Below are 14204 nucleotides of genomic sequence, written 5' to 3' on the forward strand. Positions count from 1 at the left end.
TAAATAGATGGTGGCTTATGGTTTCTATGATTTCTTTATCATTCTAGTTGTCATGCAGCACAGTGGTGGCTCCATTTGAGCCCTGAGCTCTATGTAGCATCTATAACATGTTATAAGGCATCAAAGCAGCATGCGTGTCATGTCATGTGTGCCGGCAGCATTCTGTGCCAGGGAGAAACCATAGTGTGAGCTGGGAAGGGGTGGGAGCAAACGGAACAGAAATAATAGCCTTGCTACAAAAAAAGGAGCATATGAAAGAAAAGGAAAGAAACATAATCAATAATAAATGAGTGGTGGGAAGAGGAGGAGGGTGTTCATTCTTACCTTCTGCCCTGCAGTGATCTCACCCGCCTGGTCGTCTGGAGGGCAGGGGTGTGATGCAGAGGGCGCATCCACCACGGAGTCTCCAGCTTCGGACAGTAGAGGCAGGGGGGATGCCCCCTCCACCTGCTCCTTCCCAGGAGGGGCGCTGCCAAGGCTCTCCACTCGCTTCACGAAGGCCTGGAGCTGGGTGTGCAGCGCTCGCAGCCTGCCCGTCAGAGCCTCCACCAGGGGCAGGTCCTGGAGCTCCGAGGGTTGGGACTGCTGGCTCTTCTCTGGGACACAGGGCTCTGCAGTCTCCCCGGAGGAGTTGGAGGAGATCTTGCGGTAGAGGGAGAGGGAGGGGCAGTTGGAATCGGAAGCGGTCAGCAGCTGGATGGCTGTAGAGATGAGGCGGGCCTGGTCCCTCATGGCCAGCAGGGCCTCATGGTCCTTCAGCCCCAGGGGAACGTTACCGTGCAGGTGAATGGGAACCCCCGTGGACGTCTTCTTCTCCTTCTCCTCCAGGGGCTTGTTCTCCCCTCCAATGGGGCCTTCCCGGCACGCTTGGCTGGGGAGGCACTCGGCCGAGTCCCCTGCCTCAGCGTCGGTCTCTAGGGCGGGCCTAGAAGAGCTGTGGTAGGAGGCCAGGTCGCAGCGCTGCAGGTTGGACAGCAACACACGGTTCTCGTACTGGAGCTTCTTCACTTTACCACTCAGCTCCCCGATCTGGAGCCTGGCGGCCTGCAGCAGCTCCTCATGGGGGGCCTCGGTGCTGATGAGAGCTCCCCCACCATGACCGTCCTCCAGGAGAGAGATGGACGAGGAGTCATCCTGGTTTGGGTCCAACGTCAGCGGCAGCTCCGACTTGTAGCGATTGATCTCATTCATCAGCAGCTTGTTCTGCTCCTCCATCTCCAGCAGCGAGCGCCGTAGCAGCTCCGCTTCCTCCTCCACAAACTGCAGGTGCCTCTGGAGCTCCATCACGTTATCCAGACTTCCTCCTCCAGGGCCTCCCATGCCTCCCACCCCCAGCCCTGGAGGCAGCTCCTGGCCCTTCATGTCGTCCATCTCGGCCCGTAGGCCACGGTTCTCCACCTCCAGTTCCACAATGCGCCGGCTCAGCAGGTTGGCTTCCTCCTCCACCAGCTTCAGGTGAACTCTAACCTCGGCCTCGCGGGTGTGGGGTGAGTCGTTGACCTCGTCCACGGTGAGTGAGGCGTCCACATCGCCGTAGACCGAGCGGTACTTGGCCAGCTCCTCCCGCATGGCCTCGCTGTCCTTGGCCATCTTGGTCAGCTTCTTGCACATGAGCACGGACTCCTCCTTGGCAAAATGGAGCTGGCACTTGAGGTCAGAGTTGTCCTCCTGCTGGCCCCAGAGAGGCACAGAGACAGGCTGTTAGGAACACTGACAACACACTGACTCACTCACACACACAATGACAATACATCCTTTCACATACCCCAGAGAGAGAGACCGAGAGAGAAAGATTGTGAGGCCAAAATGACAAATGAAAAAAAAAAAAAAATTGTTTGGGAGTTTCTTTCTGGCTTGAACTCATCTGACATCCTCATATTAACCGCTTCAAATATTTAGACCAATGCAAAGCTATGGATTTTTTGGGGGCAAAGTGGGATAGGTTGATGCAACACTGTGGAGTCATGCATCATACTATATTACAGTGTAATGTGTGCTAGCTGGGGGCATTGAGGTACATTGGTGTATTTATAAAAGACATAAGCCATTTTGAATATTAAACACCTGCTATTATTTAACCAACTGACTCAAAATGGTGAAGACCCATTAAATAACGTGTTGTGTACTTTATTGGTGATGGGGCTATTTCCCAGAACATCAAACACATTCTGGAGAGGGTTTACACCATTTACGGTATGTCACAGTGGCACTCCAATAATATGATATTAAGCATTAACCTCATCCCCACAGAAATGGAGGAAGAGAGAGGGAGAGACAGAGCGAACACTGGACACTGTGGAACACACATTTTTTACTATCTCATCCTGGAATACAGGTCTGCCTTTGGATTAAAGAGCAGGAACCCAGACTTCATCAAATAAATTAGCATCCTACAAGAAACATGGTATAGAGGAGATGAACCCGCTGGTTGCCCTCTAAGTTACAGAGTTGTTAGTCCCATTGTCACGACTTCTACCGAAGGTAACTCCTCTCCCTGTTCGGGCGGCGCTCGGCGATCGGCGTCGCCGGTTTACTAGCCGCCACCGATCCCTTTTTCCTTTTCTGTTTGTTTTGTCTGTGATTCTTTTCACACCTGGTTTCAATTGCGTTTATTTCTGAGTGTATATAGGGTACCTGTTGCCTGCCTTACGCTTCGAACACACCGACTGCGTCATTGCATCACTGCTGCATAACATTTTGCGCTGCTAGGCAACTATACTGATGCAGGTACCTTTTGCAAATGGTCGCATGCGGTTGGACACATGGAGGAGAGAATCATTTTCGCAGTATCCTCAAAACCGTGTCTTTTTGACACAACTGCTGACAGCTACAGGGACATAAACACAAAAAATGCTGCTTGGAGACAAGTGTCCACGATAGTAGGATTGCCAGGTCAGTTTAGTAGTGAGCTTGTGCTAGATGTGACTAGTTAGCGTTAGCTAGCTTTCGGCGGGGCTGGTCCCGGCCCAACAGCGCGATCAAGACCACCTTCCTCAACGTTGGTCTCATTGTTGAAAGAGCCTACTCTGCCTATCTTGACTATTTATTATTGCATTTCGCTCCAAAACTGCATTGGAGGGAAATTATATTATAGGGTCTCACAATTAATTTGAGGATGTCATCGAATAAATAATATACTTGGCAAATAAATAAATAAAAAATGTAAAGAAATTATGCAATCAAACTGTTTTTATGTAATCCCAAATTTTTACTGAATGTGTGCAAAAAAAAAATCTACATTCATATTTTGCTACTTTCTGTCAAGTCCACTCATACAATTTGATGCATACGTTCGATTTATCGAACGTATGCACCACACAGAACGCACTGCAACTGCCTCTGCAACGCAATGCTGCAAGGCAAATGCAGCGTTCCATTGGAAATGAATGTACTTCTGGTGTATCGAAACGCAATTACGCAGTCGGTGTGTTCGAAGCGTTAGTTCGTGCGGGATTAGACTTGTGTGTATTGCGCTCGATTGTATTTGATTGTTGAGTTCACGATTTACGCACGTGTATGTAAAGTGTCGGAACTGTGTTTGTTCCTCCGTGCGTTTGCACGAGTTGCTGAGTATCGTGAGCGTAGTTTTTGGATTTTCGTCTGTGCCATTTTGTATTGGTGGACTATATGATTAAACACGCTTCTCAGACATCCCTGCTCTCCTGCGCCTGACTCGTACACCTCTCACAGAGACGCACGTTATCACACCCATCCACCAAACTACCAGGTGTGAAAAAAGACTCAGGGTGTAAGCTAATTTGGTATAGAGAACACCTAACCCACTCTATCAAATTAATCAAAACAGGAACATTTTAGATTTGGTTAGAAATAAATAAGGAAATAATCTCAATAGAGAAAAATATCCTAATGTGCCTTCAGAAAGTATTCAGACCGCTTGACTTTTTCCACATTTTGTTAGGTTACAGCCTTATTCTAAAATGTATTAAATTGTTTCTGTTCCTCATCAATCTACACACAATACCCCTTAATGACAAAGCAAAAACACATTTTTAGAAATGTTTGCTAATTTATGAAAAACAAAAAATTGAAATAACACATTTACATAAGTATTCAGACCCTTTACTCAGTACATCGTTGAAGCACCTTTGGCAGCGATTACAGCCTCGAGTCTCCTTGGGTATGACGCTACAATCTTGGCACACCTGTACTTGGTGAGTTTCTCCCATTCTCCGCAGATCCTCTCAAGCTCTGTCAGGTTGAATGGGGAGCGTTGCTGTACAGCTATTTTCAGGTCTCTCCAGAGATGTTCGATTGTGTTCAAGTTCGGGCTCTGGTTGGGCCACTCAAGGACATTCAGAGACGTGTCCCGAAGCCACTCCTGCGTTGTCTTGGCTGTGTGCTTAGGGTCAATGTCCTGTTGGAAGGTGAACCTTTGCCCAATCTGAGGTCCTGAGCACTCTGGAGCAGGTTTTCATCAAGGAGGAACTCTGGAGCTCTGTCAGAGTGACCATCGGGTTCATGGTCACCTCCCTGACCAAGATCCTTTTCCCCCGATTGCTCAGTTTGGTTGGGCTGCCAGCTCTAAGAGTCTTGGTGGTTCCAAATTTCTTTAATTTAAGAATGATGGCAGCCACTTTGTCCTTGGGGACCTTCAATGCTGCAGACATTTTTTTGGTACCCTTCCCCAGATCTGTGCCTCGACACATCCTGTCTCAGATCGCTACGGACAATTCTGTTGACCTCATGGCTTTGTTTTTGCTCTGAGATGCACTGTCAACTGTGGGACCTTATATAGATAGGTGTGTGCCTTTCTAAATCATGTCCAATCAATTGAATTTACCACAGGTGGACTCCAATCAAGTTGTAGAAACATCTCAAGGATGATCAATGAAAACAGGATGCACCTGAGCTCAATTTCGAGTCTCATAGCAAAGGGTCTGAATACTTATGTAAATAAGGTATTCAAGTTTTTATTTTTTTATACATTTACCAAAAAAAATGCTTTGTCATTATGGGGTATTGTGTGTAGATTGATGATTTAAAAAATATATTTTTACAATACGGCTGTAACGTAACAACATTTGTAAAAATGGAAGGGGTCTGAATACATTCAGAATACACTGTATTTTCCCTTTCATACTTCTTTTAAAACGTTTGTGTGTAATGTTTCATGTTCATTTTTGATTGTTTATTTCCCTTGTTTATTTCCCATTTGTTTATGGTCTATTTCACTTGCTTTGGCAATGTAAACATATGTTTCCCTTTGAATTGAGAGAGAGAGAGAGAGGAATGTGCACAGTCTGAGCTGGTTATGTCAACCTAGTAATACTGTATGTTGTGCTATCTGTGAATCATCTTCCCCATCAACTGCCTCCCCAACTCCCACTATGGACTAAATTGTGAAAGCAAGAACAATCAGTGTAACTGTAATACTTTAGTACTGACTTTGGGTTCAATAGCTGAGGTAAGAATCAGAGGTGAGTGTCTGGAGACAAAATGCTGCAGCTGCAGTCTGTTTCTTTGGTTGATTCGTTTGCAAATCTATGTGAGATTTTCCCTTTGGCTGTTCAATGTAGAACAAAGTTGAAGGTCTCTGTTGGTCTAAGTTACCTGGACAGATGGCTTCTTCTCTGGCTTGTTGTTTGGCCGAGCGCCTCTCTTCTTCAGAGAGTTCTGGAAATAGAGAGAAACACATAAAATTGACAATAATTAGTATCAATCAATCAATGAAATTATATTTCCATAGCCCTTTCAATAACAACGTTTGTCACAAAGTACTTTTACAGTAACCCGACCTAATGTTAGGCCCTAGACCCCCAAAAGAGCTAGCACCAGCACATTGGCTAAGGTGTTATACAACATAATAATACCACCTTGAGTCTATAACCCTTCTCCCCCCCCCCCCCCCCCCCCCCCCAGGCATGCCCTTTCACCCAGTTTATCATCACCATGGAGATGTTTATCCCCACAGTGACACCAATAGGGGTGTGGAGCTACAGTTGACTGCATTGCTACTATGTAAACAGAGAGTATAAGATAAAGAGGGGGAGAGGGAGAGAAAAAAGAAAGAGAGGGAGATGAGGGAGAGGGAATGAGGATAGGGAGAGAGAGAGGAGTGTGAGAGAAAAGGGAAAGGATAGAGAGAGAACGAGAGAGAGGAGAGAGAAAGATGAAAGAGTTGAAGAGAAAGAGAGGGAGAGATAGAGGAGAGAGAGAACGTGAGAGAGGGAAGGATAGAGAGAAAGAAATGTGTGTAAACTGAGACGAGACAATAAAGAGAACATGAGCACCGTTGCTAATGACAGCTAGCCCCTCCCTCTGGTCACCTGGGCTTCAGTACACTGAGTTAGATCCTAATAGATCCTCAAGCCTACCAGAGTCCTGAGAGATCACACACACACAAGACGCAAGACGCAAGCAGACAGACGAGCTGCAGAACAAGCTTATCTCAAGCTTATCTCGCTAAGGCGTTTCCATGGAAACTGGCTACTTTCTCCGCATTGAGCTGACTGGTGAAAAAAGCAGGGATATCCAGTCCACTCTGCTGTGTCTTATTCAATCAATCTGAAAACAAACAAGACCCTGCTACCACAGGACAGTATATAGCCTTTAAAACAGTGGACCCTCCCCCCCCCCCACACACACACACACACACACACACACACACACACACACACACACACACACACACACACACACACACACACACACACACACACACACACACACACACACACACACACACACACACACACACACACACACACACACACTCCATCCAGGACCAATTCCCCTAGTGGAAAAAGCCAGCTGGAGAGAAAGCAGGGTAACTAGACTGGATTCAAAGTGGTGCTGGTACTACATAAAGAGCAGCATCCAATCCAATCTCAGCCCCCATTTTGTGTTTGCTGACAATGCCACGCAGTTTAGCTGAGAACCTTTTAATGGTGCTAAACTTCACTGTGGAATCAATGGCGCGGAGAGATAATGGAACTATTGATCTGGACACATATCGACCAACTTTGGGACACTTTTCCGTTTTGTTTCGACCATTGGTTTCGTCAGGCCAGCTGTAACAGTCTCGCTATGACAAGTGACAGGGATGTAGAGGTGTCACTGTGACAGGCAAGTCAACACTATTCTAACACAGAGCTAAACCACAATACCTATTCATCATCTATAAATCCCCTTTATGATACATCTCATAGATTTTTCTTCTGTCCCCTAAACCTATTTTGTTATCTGTATCAAATATCAATAACTTTCACACTTCCCCCTCATCCTTCCCTCCTCCCCTCACACTAAAGCTCTCCCGGTGCATCCCAAATGGCACCCAATTCCCCATGTTGTGCCCTATGGGCCCTGGTTAAAAGTAGTGCAATTTATAGGGGACAGGGTGGCATTTGGGACACTGCCCTGCTCTGCGATCTCACGTCCCGAAAAGAACCAGATAAAATTCCACCCACTCTGCCAAGTTGATGTAATCGGCCGGCTCTCTCTGTACAACAGCTACGTGTCATCCAGAACACAAGGTCACTCACACAAACAATGCAGTAAAACACTGAGAGAATACCGGGACAACGGTAGGGAGATGAGCTTTGAAATTAGGTTTCTGTATGTAAAATGGTGCCACTCCAGGCCTGCCTGTCTCATGCCTTTACACACACATACACAGTGTACAGTTAAAGACACACACACACACACACACACACACACACACACACACACACACACACACAGATGTATGTATGCACACACCCTATCGTCAGCAAAAGAAGCATTGAAAAGCATGTGCCTGTGCTATCTGATGCCATGGTCCTGTGGGTGTATGTCAACAGGTTGTAACTCTAGATATGTGGGCTGGGTAACCTGAGGCCTGGAGGGGGTAACCTGAGGCCTGGAGGGGGTAGGTCAAATAATCCCTGGCTGGATGTCTCTCTCCTGGGAGAGGGAGGTAGAGATGTGTGGACCTGGCCATCATGCCCGACACACTTATGCCTACAACAGTTCTGCTAGGTTTGGCTTGGTTTGGCCCTATAGTGTAACTCAGCCATAAGTCATCTTGCCTCGACCTGACTGGTCTTAGGAAATAATGCCTGGTGCACAGGAAATAACTGAGACGTTGACATGAATGACTTTGTCATGGATGAGGAACCATGCCGGCATCCTATCTTACACAACCTCACAGTCCACAGCTGGGAAAGATACACTTGTGTAATGGGCTCAACAATGAATGTTAGGATAGGAATGGACATCATCTCAACATTCATGTGGGTTTGCTGGATATCTCATGGGTTTGTTATGGATCTGTGTGTGGGGAGCGGTTAATCCTTTACTGCAGAGGGCTAAATCAGGGTCACACAGAGTGTTTATTGGTAGTCTTAAACAAATCTACTTTGAAACAAAAGTATATACACCTCACACACATGGTTATGGGCTTAAAGAAAAAAAAAATTATTTTAACATTTTAGTCATTTAGCAGGCGCTCTTATCTAGAGCGACTTACAGGAGCAATTAGGGTTAAGTTCCTTGCTCAAAGGCACATCAACTGATTTTTCACCTAGTTGGCTCAGGGATTGGAACCAGCGACCTTCACCATCGACTCAACTAAATGACAAGACACAGCAGCACAGTATTCCAATTTCTCCTTCCTTTGTTTCTGTGTCTGCCGTATCTAAACCGTTACAGGGTGTGAGACGAGGGAGTAAGAAAGGAGGGAGAAAAACCTAGGGAGAGAGGGGAGTGGAGAAATGGAAGGGAGGTAAGGAGGAGTGGGAGAGAGTGAGAGAGAGAGTGGAGGATAGCGTTATGCTGACTAGTTTAGAAAGGAGAGTAATAGTGTACCGGAGACCTTGGCATGCCAAGATAGATGAGGGGTCATGACCCTGACGTGACCACAGGAAAAATAGTCAAACACGCCCACTGATGAATCCATCAGGCACTAAAACAATGGATCGCTCCGCCAGCCCGAAGCACAATCACACAGGGGAACTACAACACAGCCATCACAAAATATGGCTTTATCATATTTCAATCAAATTCAATAAAACAGAGGCATGAAACAGACAAAGTAATAAAAGTGTAATGAAATTAGAAATATGAATATCCAATCAGTAGGGTTATTAAAAACCAGTCGATGACATTCTTGTTGTAAGAATGGTGTTATTGCAGTAGCAGACGAGGCGAGTTCTAAATTCAATCTGCGTTCTAAATTCAATCTGCATTCTATCTGCATTGCAGAAGGAGAAGTGAGTAGAATAGTGTATTTGCATGACACTCTCCAGACTGCTGTATGCAGAGCTGCAGGTGTGATATGATGTGAGTGGAGTTGACAACACCAGACAATACACTCCCCCACTCTGTTTGCTTTTGGTCTTATCCACAGAACAATCAATAGTGTGCGGTTCAACCCAAGTTTGAGATCCAGGGGGTGAGATATTTGTCTCTTTGTTACCAAACGCACTGCTGCTCACTTTCAGCCATCGTGTGAAGGCTGTCAGAAAGAAGGCTGTTGATTGGTCTGACCCTGTGTGTCCACTGGTCTAACTATGTTTCATCAATTTCAAGCAGAGCAGACATAGAGTAATGTTTGAAATGTGTGTGTGTGTTTCTGTCTGTTGGTGTGTCAGTCTGCGTGTGGTGAGTGAAGGGCAACAATAAGTTGAGAGAGAGGGGGGAGGGGTCTCTAGACGTCCTCTAAAGCATATCAGCACAGCACAATCCAGGGGAACAGACATCATGAACACTAGCCACCAGTCCCCTCTCTGTCTCAGTCCCTCCTCTCCTCTCTTCAGGCTCCTATTGTCCCTGTACTGCACTCACAATGGTCCCAAACCCCAACCCTGCATTCACCCAGTCCCAGGGATGAAATGTAACCCTTGACTCTAAGAAAGAGAAAGAGAGAGAAAGAGAGAGAGTGGGGGAGATTAAGCCAATCTGCATAGGAATGGAGAGTAAGAGTGAGAAATGGAAGGGGGAGGGAGACATACGGATACATATTTAATTTCCTAAACTACAGCGAGCCTTCGTTACAGAGATTGGAGGGATGGATGTGTCATCCATTATCCCACTGCCGCAGACCATCATGAGTTCCCATGACAAATGCTTGTGCACTCCCTCGTTGAGTTTCTGACAGTGGTGGCCAACGAAACAAATTGGTGAAAGGGGGAGGGTGGAATAGAGGTAGCCTCGCAAAGGATGTGAATCAGTCTGGTATTTACGAGAGGAAAGGAAGGGGTGGAAAAAACATGGAGGACAGGAAATGAAGACCCCTGAAATCCATCTTGACACGAGACAGCTTCGCTCTTCAAAAACCAACGGAAATAACGACAAATGCAAAAACAAACCCCTCCTGCCCTCTCTTTCAGTTCCTGACGCATCTATACATACAATTGGAAATGTGATGATTTGCATACGGATTACTCAGAGATGTTAACATGAACACATGTTGTTGCACACAATTTTTTCCCCAATGTTGTATTAACCAAAACATAAAGAACAGGAATACACATAGGCCTGAGAGATACACTATATACTATTACACAGATTGAGAAAAATCTATTCTGAATATCCAGAAAAGCCAAAGGATTTGAAGCAGTCTTTCACCTGCCCTTCACTTCATCCCCCAGCTCCCCGTGCCTCAAACCTTCACCCCCCCAGCCTCCCGTGCCAAGTCTTCATCCCCCCCAGCTCCCCTTGCCTCAAACCTCCATCCCCCAGCTCCCCATGCCTCAACCCTTCATCCCCCAGCTCCCCAAGCCTCAACCCTTCATGCCTCAACCCTTCATCCCCCAGCTCCCCATGCCTCAACCCTTCATCCCCCCCAGCTCCCCCTGCCTCAAACCTCCATCCCCCAGCTCCCCATGCCTCAACCCTCCATCCCCCAGCTCCCCCTGCCTCAAACCTCCCTCCCCCAGCTCCCCATGCCTCACCCCTTCATCCCCCAGCCTCAACCCTTCATTCCTCCAGCTCCCCATGCCTCATTCCTTCATCCCTCCAGCTCCCCATGCCTCAACCCTTCATCCCCCAGCTCCCCATGCCTCAACCCTTCACCCCCCAGCTCCCCGTGCCTCAACCCATCATCCCCCAGCTCTCCATGCCTCAAGGCTTCATCCCCCCAGCTCCCCATGCCTCAAGCCTTCATCCCCCCAGCTCCCCATGCCTCAACCCTTCATCCCCCAGCTCCCCATGCATCAACCCTTCATCCACCCCAGCTCCCCATGCCTGAACCCTTCATCCACCCCAGCTCCCCATGCCTCAACCCTTCATCCCCCCAGCTCCCGTGCCTCAACCCTTCATCCCCCAGCTCCCCATGCATCAACCCTTCATCCACCCCAGCTCCCCATGCCTCAACCCTTCATCCCCCCAGCTCCCGTGCCTCAACCCTTCAACTCCCCAGCTCCCCATGCCTCAAACCTTCATCCACCCAGCTGCCCATGCCTCAAGCCTTCATCCCCCAGCTCCCCATGCCTCAATGCTTCATTCCTCAGCTCCCCATGCCTCAACCCTCCATCCCCCAGCTCCCCATGCCTCAACCCTTTATCCCCCCAGCTCCCGTGCCTCAACCCTTCATCCCCCAGCTCCCCATGCCTCAAACCTTCATCCCCCCAGCTCCCGTGCCTCAACCCTTCATCCCCCAGCTCCCCATGCCTCAAACCTTCATCCACCCAGCTGCCCATGCCTCAAGCCTTCATCCCCCAGCTCCCCATGCCTCAATGCTTCATTCCTCAGCTCCCCATGCCTCAACCCTCCATCCCTCCAGCTCCCCATGCCTCAACCCTTCATCCACCCCTGCTCCCCATGCCTCAACCCTTCATCCACTCCAGGTCCCCATGCCTCAACTCTTCATACCCCAGCTCCCCATGCCTCAATACTTCATCCACCCAGCTCCCCATTCCTCAAAACCTCCATCTCCCAGCAACCCCATTCCACACCCCTTCATCCACCCCAGCTCCCTATGCTTCAATCCTCCATCCCCCAGCTCCCCATGCCTCAACCCTTCGTCCGACAGCTCCCCATGCCTCAATCCTCCACCCATGCCTCAACCATTCATTCCTCCAGCTCCCCATGCCTCATTACTTCATCCCTCCAGCTCCCCATGCCTCAACCCTTCATCCACACAGCTCCCCATGCCTCAAACTCCATCCCCCAGCTCCTCGTGCCTCAACCCTTCATCCCCCAGCTCCTCGTGCCTCAAACCTCCATCCCCCAGCTCCCCATGCCTCAACCCTCCATCCCCCAGCTCCCCCTGCCTCAAACCTCCCTCCCCCAGCTCCCCATGCCTCACCCCTTCATCCCCCAGCCTCAACCCTTCATTCCTCCAGCTCCCCATGCCTCATTCCTTCATCCCTCCAGCTCCCCATGCCTCAACCCTTCATCCCCCAGCTCCCCATGCCTCAACCCTTCACCCCCCAGCTCCCCGTGCCTCAACCCATCATCCCCCAGCTCTCCATGCCTCAAGGCTTCATCCCCCCAGCTCCCCATGCCTCAAGCCTTCATCCCTCCAGCTCCCCATGCCTCAACCCTTCATCCCCCAGCTCCCCATGCATCAACCCTTCATCCACCCCAGCTCCCCATGCCTGAACCCTTCATCCACCCCAGCTCCCCATGCCTCAACCCTTCATCCCCCCAGCTCCCGTGCCTCAACCCTTCATCCCCCAGCTCCCCATGCATCAACCCTTCATCCACCCCAGCTCCCCATGCCTCAACCCTTCATCCCCCCAGCTCCCGTGCCTCAACCCTTCAACTCCCCAGCTCCCCATGCCTAAAACCTTCATCCACCCAGCTGCCCATGCCTCAAGCCTTCATCCCCCAGCTCCCCATGCCTCAATGCTTCATTCCTCAGCTCCCCATGCCTCAACCCTCCATCCCCCAGCTCCCCATGCCTCAACCCTTTATCCCCCCAGCTCCCGTGCCTCAACCCTTCATCCCCCAGCTCCCCATGCCTCAAACCTTCATCCCCCCAGCTCCCGTGCCTCAACCCTTCATCCCCCAGCTCCCCATGCCTCAAACCTTCATCCACCCAGCTGCCCATGCCTCAAGCCTTCATCCGCCAGCTCCCCATGCCTCAATGCTTCATTCCTCAGCTCCCCATGCCTCAACCCTCCATCCCTCCAGCTCCCCATGCCTCAACCCTTCATCCACCCCTGCTCCCCATGCCTCAACCCTTCATCCACTCCAGGTCCCCATGCCTCAACTCTTCATACCCCAGCTCCCCATGCCTCAATACTTCATCCACCCAGCTCCCCATTCCTCAAAACCTCCATCTCCCAGCAACCCCATTCCACACCCCTTCATCCACCCCAGCTCCCTATGCTTCAATCCTCCATCCCCCAGCTCCCCATGCCTCAACCCTTCGTCCGACAGCTCCCCATGCCTCAATCCTCCACCCATGCCTCAACCATTCATTCCTCCAGCTCCCCATGCCTCATTACTTCATCCCTCCAGCTCCCCATGCCTCAACCCTTCATCCACACAGCTCCCCATGCCTCAAACTCCATCCCCCAGCTCCTCGTGCCTCAACCCTTCATCCCCCAGCTCCTCGTGCCTCAACCCTTCATACCCCAGCTCCCCATGCCTCAACCCCAAATCCACCCAGCTCTCCATGCTTCAAGCCTTCATCCCCCCAGCTCCCTGTGCCTCAACCCTTCATCCCCCAGCTCCCCGTGCCTCAACTCTTCATCCAACCAGCTCCCCATGCCTCAAAACCTCCATCCCCCAGCTCCCCATTGCCTCAAGTATTCATCCCTCCAGCTCCCCATGCCTCAACCCTTCATCCCCCAGCTCCCCATGCATCAACCCTTCATCCACCCCAGCTCCCCATGCCTGAACCGTACATGCCCCAGCTCCCCATGCCTCAACCCTCCATCCACCCAGCTCCCCATGCCTCAAAACCTCCATCCCCCAGCTCCCCATGCCTCAACTCTTCATCCACCCAGCTCCCCATGCCTCAATCCTTCATTCCCCAGCTCCCCATGCCTCAACCCTCCATCCCCCAGCTCCCCATGCCTCAACCCTTCATCCCTCCAGCTCCCCATGCCTCAACCCTTCATCCCTCCAGCTCCCCATGCCTCAACCCTTCATCCCCCAGCTCCCTATGCCTCAATACTTCATCCACCCAGCTCCCCATTCCTCAAAACCTCCATCTCCCAGCAATCCCATTCCTCACCCCTTCATCCACCCCAGCTCCCTATGCCTCAATCCTCCATCCCCCAGCTCCCCATGCCTCAACCCTTCGTCCGACA

The 14204-nt window shown here is 50.0% G+C and overlaps 1 protein-coding gene across 1 annotated transcript in view; it reads right to left on the reverse strand.

Annotated features, from left to right (window-relative positions):
* Positions 1-14204, reverse strand: part of LOC120061609 (protein SOGA1-like) — a 73494-nt gene that overhangs the window by 20144 nt on the left and 39146 nt on the right. The window contains exons 4-5 of the mRNA XM_039011514.1: positions 5572-5634; positions 325-1668 (exon numbers count right to left, since the gene is read on the reverse strand). Of these exons, the coding sequence (XP_038867442.1) occupies positions 325-1668; positions 5572-5634 (1407 nt within the window). The remainder of the gene's footprint in view (positions 1-324; positions 1669-5571; positions 5635-14204) is intronic.

This window comes from Salvelinus namaycush, chromosome 16 (genome assembly GCF_016432855.1).
Source record: "Salvelinus namaycush isolate Seneca chromosome 16, SaNama_1.0, whole genome shotgun sequence".
Lineage (NCBI taxonomy): Eukaryota > Metazoa > Chordata > Actinopteri > Salmoniformes > Salmonidae > Salvelinus > Salvelinus namaycush.